Source organism: Electrophorus electricus, chromosome 1 (assembly GCF_041902795.1).
Source record: "Electrophorus electricus isolate QZ-2024a chromosome 1, ASM4190279v1, whole genome shotgun sequence".
NCBI classification, from domain to species: domain Eukaryota; kingdom Metazoa; phylum Chordata; class Actinopteri; order Gymnotiformes; family Gymnotidae; genus Electrophorus; species Electrophorus electricus.
Window position 1 is genome coordinate 34,549,104 of NC_137497.1, and position 8,582 is coordinate 34,557,685.

General features: G+C 41.7%; 1 protein-coding gene across 4 annotated transcripts; it reads left to right on the forward strand.

The window, feature by feature from the left end:
- Positions 1–111: 111 nt before the first annotated feature.
- Positions 112–8,147, forward strand: zdhhc20b (zDHHC palmitoyltransferase 20b). 4 transcript variants are annotated; one of them, XM_027005254.3, is made up of 13 exons: positions 112–370; positions 1,235–1,261; positions 1,634–1,728; positions 1,957–2,077; positions 2,369–2,438; positions 2,974–3,006; positions 3,107–3,227; positions 3,550–3,585; positions 3,765–3,897; positions 4,073–4,199; positions 4,341–4,427; positions 4,540–4,643; positions 5,005–8,147. In XM_027005254.3, the coding sequence occupies exons 1-13, from the start codon at positions 253–255 to the stop codon at positions 5,046–5,048; spliced, it is 1,116 nt and encodes a 371-aa protein (XP_026861055.2). In that variant the 5' UTR covers positions 112–252; the 3' UTR covers positions 5,049–8,147. The 4 variants fall into 4 exon arrangements, with proteins under 4 accessions (XP_026861055.2, XP_026861057.2, XP_026861056.2 ...); XM_027005256.3 differs by lacking the exon at positions 3,550–3,585; XM_027005255.3 differs by lacking the exon at positions 1,235–1,261.
- The last annotated feature ends 435 nt before the right edge of the window (positions 8,148–8,582 follow it).

Genomic DNA, 8,582 nt, shown 5'->3' on the forward strand with positions numbered 1-8,582 from the left:
GAAAAGGTCTGTAAGGAACTGTCTCCTAAAACTTTAAAGGCCAAATTTATAGGCACTATGCAAACCAAGTATATTTGGCTGTTGGAAATACGTTTGCCTGATGGGATTTAATGTTATGAAGGGGACGGTGCTTGAATCAAAGCTCGTACTTTCTTTTCGATCAGAAAGCGAGATAGAGCTTGAGTTGCGCTTGTGTGGCGAGTTGAGGGAGCGGACGCCCGACGCCGCTCTTTGTGGTCTAGAAACAGAAAGATGGCGCCTTCACATGTATTGAGGTGCTGTCAGCGGGGTCTAGCATGGATACCTGTAATATTTATTGCTTTAGTTGTATGTTGGTCATATTATGCCTACGTGGTGGAGCTGTGTATATGTAAGTGAAGTTAATTTAATTTAAGCGCCATTGGTTTAGATATCTAGCTACTTATTCAGATAGATAGCTACGTTAGCTAGCTCGGTAACTTGAAAGCCAGGAAGTGATTGGAACTGTTAGGCAGTCTTTGCACGGTTTGCTAGCTACATTGTCGCTAATAGCTGTTAAAACCATGCAAAATATGATCGTGGTACATTTGTTTTTAAACAAGTCGTGATTTGTCATGTTTATTAATGTGTAGATGTTTTACTCGCGCACTAGCGGTATTCATGATACTTGGCGTGACGTTAGTTGGTGTTTTTTTCCGTAGCAAAGCAAACTAGCTTGCGTAGCTAGCTAGCTACCTTTTCCTTATTTATTCTTTGTTTAGCTAGGTTAACATTTTCCATAAAACGTATTGGACGAATTGAGTGATCGTTCCCAAACTTTCGAACTTCGAAGAGGTGGTGAGCCGTGATTTCGTTCGCTGTTGTAGCTCCTGCAGTGCTAGCTAGGTAACCTAACGCTAGGTGGCTAGGAGTGAGACTTTGTAAATCATCCGGCTCAAGTTAGCTGGGTGAGTTCGAGTTCTTACTCAACCTGTTGGCTGGCTACCGTCCTATAGGGCTGTTAACTCTCCCAGAACACTGTCTCTGTGGGCAGAAAAGGCACATTTTTAGCCGTGGGTTCGAGAGATAATATATCAATTAAAGGCAAGTTACTAAAGACATGTCTATCTTAATAGTGGAACGTCAGTTAGCTTTCTAGGTAGCTAGCTATGAACTTTGTGCCCCTCCTCCTTAATGGGTGATGCTGAAATCTTTTACTGAACGATTCACAAACACATATTCTTTTTTTTTTTTTTTTTTTTTAATACTCTTACAGTCACAATTCCGAGCACAGGCGAAAAAAGTAAGTGCTCAGACAACCAGGAATAGATAACAATGTTTTCTTTAACTTAATCTTAACAGTATCTTGCTCATTATTATTAATTTAAAAAATAATACCTGCATCATTACATATTTCCATTAAATAAGGACAACTCTTCTTTTAGAAGTGGTTTCCGATGTGGTTATTAAATGTGGGTTCGTAAGATTGGTACAATTGCAGCTGAGTTTCTGTTTTTCTGATGAGCGTAGACTGCATCAGTAATCAAAACAGACATAGTGATAGAACTCTGATAGAACTGTATGGCAAGCAGTTCCCCTTCATGGCATTTTTGGCAGTGCCAGTTTCACAATCGTTGAAGGCTGTTTAACTATAACACTACACTCTTCCTCACAGTTATCTACTTGGTCGTCTTTCACCTTTCGTTCGTCATGTTTGTTTGGTCTTATTGGAAAACCATCTTTACAAGACCTGTGAACCCATCCAAAGAGGTAAGCTAAATGAAAATCAGTCAAACAAGTTTAAGGCCCATAGAGTTCAGTGGTTCCAGGCTTATGGAATGTATAGCACTTTCTATTTGAAAGCTGATTGTTTGATTGATACATGATTTATTATAGAGTGGTGGGGATGCCATGCTGAGTACAGAAGCATAAACTGGAGGGGTGTGTGTGTGTGTGTGTGTGTGTGTGTGTGTGTGTGTGTGTGTGTGTGTGTATCAGTTCTGCTTGCCCAAAGCTGAGAAGGAGCAGTATGAGAAAGAGGAGCGTCCAGAGACTCAGCAGGAGATCCTGAAACGAGCAGCCAGCAGCCTGCCACTCTACACCCGCACTGGAGCTGGAGGTGATGCACTTAAATGTGGTTTGTGGCCTGATCAAGGCAAGATGAAGCTGAGGCTGTTTTGTGTGGGTGGGGGTTAGTATCTGCAGAAAGTGAATGAAACGAGTTTTTAACCCCCAAATGCAGATCTGGCAAATTGCCACACAATCAGTAATAGTAAAATTAGGTGACCATGTCAAGACAGATTGTGTAATATCCATAACTCTGTTAAAACCACAAGTAGGTGCTGTCATTTTGTTAATTATAAGTTAATTATGCAACACTTTGCTCTCCTGATTTATTCCCTCCTCTTAGCCATCCGGTACTGTGACCGCTGCCAGGTGATCAAACCAGATAGGTGCCATCACTGCTCTGCATGTGACATGTGAGTCTGTGAGCCATAGTCCTGTTACCTTTTATTGGCTACTCAAAACACAGTTCCCTTTTGAGTAAGGCAACACAGTGGTCAGTACTAATTAATTAGGTGTGTGTGTGCGTGTACACGTGTGTGCACATATGCTTCTGGAAAAAAGAATGTCTACAAGAGTATGACATGGAAGAAGGACTCCATCTGGCTGTATTTTTTCCAAAACCAGGAATAATGCATCACTTTTAAGAGATTGGGACACTGCAGAGAGGCATCTGAAAGCAAGATGATCATGTCTTCACATCCACAGGGAGTTTAGTTCAGTACAGGAGCTATTTGAAAGGTTACAGATCAGCTCAGAAGTCCTCTTCCATGGACACCAATGCAATAGTTTTTCTAGCTAAAATTAAAGGGTTGAAGTATTTTTAGTAAGTTATCACATTTTTTTCTCACACTTCCATAGCTTAAGATAAAATGGAAATGTGGTTGTATAAAGGTGAAATCTCTTAGTTCATTATCATTTTTTTTTTTTTTTTTTTTTACAAATTTATAGGTGTGTGTTAAAGATGGATCATCACTGTCCATGGTGAGTAAAATGTTCTCTCATCTTTGGAGATGTTGCCTATATCTTTTATGACTAGTCTTTGATGTGTCAATGCTGTTATCTTTTCATCTTTTTTCCACAGGGTGAACAACTGCGTGGGCTTCTCCAACTACAAGTTCTTCATCCTCTTTCTGGCCTATTCACTTGTTTATTGTTTATTTATTGCTGCAACTGTCCTCCAGTACTTCATCAAGTTTTGGACAGTGAGTAGACTACTAAGATGCACCCTTTTTTTTAAGTTCCTATAATTGTAGCGTGATTTTTAAAAAAATTTATTTTCTCTTCTCCTGCTTCTCTTTCATCATAAAAACCTTTACTATCCTGCAGATGCTAGTTGAGAAGTGATTTGGGCTTTAGGGGTTTGTAGCTTCATTTGAATGCAGTGTTTTTGATGCGTTTTCCCCTTATTCCCTAACAGGCAAGCCAAAGCCTTGCCTTTCTTGCCTAGCATTTGCATGTGATAAATTTGCCCTTCCCCCTTTCTCCTCTCCTTGCGTCTAACAGTCTGTCTCTGTTTGCACTAAGCTTTGCCGGAGGAAATCGGCAGAGAATTGTCCGAAGGTAATCACCTGGTGTTAGTTCCCGATGTTCTTAGAGCATACCCACACTTGTGAAATAGGAGACTGTTGTCCCTTTCCAGGTTGTCTGAGTGGCATGTCGTGATTTGCCAGTGTCTTAACCCCTTGTTGACCCTTGTCTCACAACTTTCCTCTCTTTTCTCCCCTCTCCCCACCCCTCAGAGTGAGCTGCCCGACTCTCACGCCAAATTCCATGTATTGTTTCTCTTTTTTGTGGCGGCCATGTTCTGCATCAGCATCCTCTCACTCTTCACTTACCACCTGTGGCTGGTAGGGAAGAACCGGTCCACCATAGGTAAGACACTTACCATCCCCTCCCCTCTGGCCATATGCTTTAAACTAAGTGACCCCCATATCAGCACAGCTCTCGATGATGGCATTTGCTTGGCAAGTGCTGATGCACCCCTCCTCTTTCTCATGTCCCGTCCCGTGCCCCCCCCCCCACATGCCTGTGCCACCTCACCGCTCAGAGGCGTTCCGGGCACCTGTGTTTAGGAACGGCCCTGATAAAAATGGATTCTCCCTGGGCTTCACCAAAAACATTGTGCAAGTGTTCGGAGACCAAAAGAAGTACTGGCCACTGCCTATCTTTACTAGGTAAGCTTGGGGTATGTGCTATGGGTCTCGATCCCCCTCTTGTTTTACTAAAGTGGCAGATGCCTTCAAGAGAGGTTTTTATTTCATAGTTAGGTGTTGAAGTAAAAGGAGCATTCTCAGTTTTTCCTGCCTCTTTCGCAGTCAGGGAGATGGCCTCATTTTCCCAACCCGACTGGTGACCACAGATCCAGAACAGCCAACAGTAGTTCTACCTCCCAACAGCTTCAGGTGCGGTGCTGTTTTGAACTGTTACCACTTGGGGGCAGTAGTAGACCAGCAGGTCTTCTAAATGCAGATCTATGTTCTGTGACATCCATCCAGTCATCCTTTTTTTCCCCAGTGATGAAGTCCAGCAGCCTAGCCCACCCAGTGAATCTCAAAACCGTCTGCTCTGTGACAACCTCCAAGCCAATGATCACCTGGAGATTGTCACTGTAAAGTCAGGTAAGCCATGACAATGAAATACTGCTTGTTGTAGTGGGTTCGAAAATGCATAGATGCCTGTCTGTAGATGAAGATCCAGCTGCATCTATTTTAGAATGTCACAATTGATTCTAATTAGTATGTAGTAAACTATGCACTAATTTATTGACCAACATGGGCTCTTCCCAAATGTAAAATTCCACTAAACTCAGAGGCATGACCTGTTTGTTGTGGGGTTGCTCATTGACATCTGTGTGTGTCAGTGGTGAGCAGGTCCATGTGTCAGAGGAGCAGAGGCAAGAAGTTCACTGGCTGTGGCTAACAGTAGTGCTTGAGTGTCTAGCCATGTCTTATGGTAATGCTTTTTTTTTTTCTATCGCAGATGAAAGTGAGACAATTACTATGTCCACGGACAGCAAGTCGTAGCCAAACTAGTCAACTAAGCAGCCCCTGGGCTTTGTAGTGAGCGAGTGACAGACAGTCAACACGCCGATGTTTCCTCGCTCTGGGCTGAAGAAGGCAGGGGAGGGCCTGCATCTCTAGGGCCTACACCAATCGCCTGCCAGGATTCAGAACCAGGCAGGGTGGAGAAACACAGCCATCAAATGTGATGCCTTAAATGACTCCATATCCCAGCCTTCATATTGTCTGTTAATTGAAGAAGAGGCCTAAATCGGGCATGGTCTGGGAACAGTCTTGTTTATTGGCAGTAATAGTAAGGTATTGTGGATGTAACAGAGAATTGTGGACCCTGCCCTCGCTTTCGCTTTTTTGCACAGCAAATATTTCCTCAAAACCTGCACAGACCTCCCCACAGTGGTACAGACCTCTTCACACTCACAGACCTCCCCACACTCACAACTCTTGGCTACTCGAGTATTTGTGCATGTCCTCCAATTGGTCGCTGATTGTTTACCAAAAATGCACTACCATCATTAAGGGCATTTTCCCTTCGTGCTATTCCTCTGCTCGTGGACTCCTTGGGATGTTCAAGAGCACCATGAGGCGGTCATGGTCTGAGAGTAGGGGTCATGAGATGTTTACATAGCAGAGAGCTATCTAAAGAGCTATAGCCAATTAAATCGTTTATACTCTTGTTTCTTTTTAGTGAATGTATACTTGTTTTAGCCAATGAGATGTTACTGGACATTTGCCTATTTATGATGGAATGATTCTGTTGTGTGAGGTTCAGGTCAAAGTACTGAAACAACCTGGCACAGAAAAGGCAAGTTTGCACATTAAGATTCAATCAGTTCATTTTTATTGTACATTACCATCTGTGGGGGACATGAGACATTCACACTAAACAGTAGACATAGGCTACCCTTCTGAAAACACAGAAAACCTCAGTCAGGATATTTGGATACTACAGGTTGCAATAGGTGTGACACTTTTCATAATTAATTTTAAGTGGAAACTGAAACAGGAGATGACTTTGTTCTCCAGATCTTTTATGCTGAGTACATTTTACTGACATGTATAAAATCCATGACTTGACATCAGCTGATGTGCATGTATATTGATTCTAAAAGTATTTCCTGATTAAGGCTTTTTATTGAGCCCTTGCATAATAATTACAATGTTTTAAATGTCTAGACAGATTGTCCTATAGGAATATTCTTTTTCATTTTTATTTTTCCTCTGTCTAATTAATTTTGTGGGTGTGCTATGATGTGCATCTGCCTTAAGTCAAAAGGCAACCATGGTCACTTATTGCCGCTGTGCATTGACACAAAGGGCTGAACATCAGGGCTCTTATTATGGAGTGTTTACAATTTGTAAATAATACCTATGCTCTTACAGTATAGTCCTGTCACCAAGGAAACCAAATAATTCCCACACCCATCTGAACTAGCCAACTGGTGTTGCTCAATTAATTCAGAACACCTGCTGCTGTGTTGACTTCCATCAACATTTTTCAGTGTAGACATAAATTCATATATCCCTTTTTTATATAAATACTGTGCTATTGAATAGGCATTCTGATCTGTTATCCAAAGTGTAAAATGCTGTGAAATGTGAAGTTGTGTGTGCACGAGTGTCTGTGTATGTGTTGAACGTGCACGGTGTGGACATTTGTGGTCTGGTGTGTTGTTTAGCTGCTTGTGGTGAAGTAATTGGTGTAAGGCCTTTGTTAGTATCAGTAAAATATTCCCAGTCACAAACCTGCTGGGTGGCAGCGACCAATTCAGTGACACTGCAGTGGAAGTTCAGATGGTGCCAGAAATTTGGGACAAGGGGGTCAAATGCAGAAATATCATGTGGTGTACTCTTATTGATCTTTTTTTTTTTTTGCTCGTTTTGTTAAAGGTAATTGCCAAACTTACTAGCATTCTGTTTTCAGGAACCCTACTCTACTTTTATGCAGATTTGTGCATTATTGCATCTTCCTCATGCATACTTGTGCTATTTGTGCCACAATTTTTTAAAATGAATTATTTATTGTCGTGTAAACCAAATGTTTCTTTAAAGTCTCTTATAAGCCATACAGAACTGTGAAAGGACTACTTATTCTGGACCATTATTGTAAGGTATCTTTTAAAAGAATGGAAAATCAGCCCAAGTTTGCATGTATAGAAGCTTATGTTTGTATTCTGCTCATTGTGCAAGCTGGAGATTTTGATTCGTCGCCAGTGTTATGACATGTTTTAAGATGAATAGTAGTGTCTAAATATACAGAATACTGATCATGTAAAATGGTGACAAATATATTTTTCTTGTCTGATTCATTTTAATCTTGATATTTTGTGAATGGTGTACTGGCTTATTATGTGGAGATGGTAAAAAAATAAATGGGCTTTGGTTAAAAAAAAAAAAAAAAAAAAGGTAGCCTTGTGTGTGAGTGTGAGACAGACCACGAGAGCGAGTTCAGGGTCCTTTCATTACCGTGAACTCGGCGCTGCTTGACATGCAGGCCATTCAACTCCCCTTACACGTTTCAAGTGAGGAATGACAAATAATGCAGGGTTCCTCTTACAAGGACACTTTCACAAAAAGCACAACTGCGCACACACACCTGTATGTGCGTGTGTGAGTGACAGATACTGATAAATGTGGCAATCCCAAGTGATAGGAACATAAGAAACAAGGAAATTGAAAAGCATGAGAAATACCACAGGGCTGAAAGAAGTAGCAACATCCAAGATCTCCATCCAGGAGAGTGCAGTCTGGGAACAGCCAAGATACTACATAAGACCTTCAAGCTCCCAGGCCTCTGGTAGAGGACCCCAGCTTGAAGGAAAATGACACCTGGAGGAGGGTGAGAAGGGAATTTATAGATAGATAAATTATAGATAAACATCGATGTAGCCTAGTGGATAGGACTTTGGGCTATTGAGCGGAAGGTTCGGAGCTCAAATCCTCATTCTGCCATACAGCCACTGTTGGGCCCTTGAGCAAGCACCTTAACCCCTGTGCTCTGACCCCACCTCACAAAGAAGCTGGGATATGTGAAGAGAAGTGCTTCATTGTACTGTACACGTGTATATGTATATATGACCAAATAAAGGAATTCCGTCTGTTGTAGATCACCTTCTTCCATGTATCAGAATCAGGACCATATAAGCAAAAAAAAATGCTGGATCGGATCTCGGTCAAGAAATTTATAAGGAATACCATCACAATTCCAGCCTGAAAACAGTATAGCATTGTTCTGCAGTAGCACACTGCATGAGATAACAGCTAAGTTAGCTTGAGCAGATCACATCTGGGCTACTTTGAGAACGGTTTATAGACCGCTGTAGAGTTTAAGTGTGGCGTTTTTCCCCATTAACGATTAAAACCTATTATGTTCAAATGCAAATATCCATGAACTTGCACATGTGTGATTTCCATTTCCATGATTTTGATAACCCAGTGTGGGGAACGGGCTGCCTTCTAGTGAGAGCATGTAAACTAGACAAACGAGCGTTTTAGCACTGTTCACTGCCGTGGATCCGTGACGAACGGCGATTTGTTTAA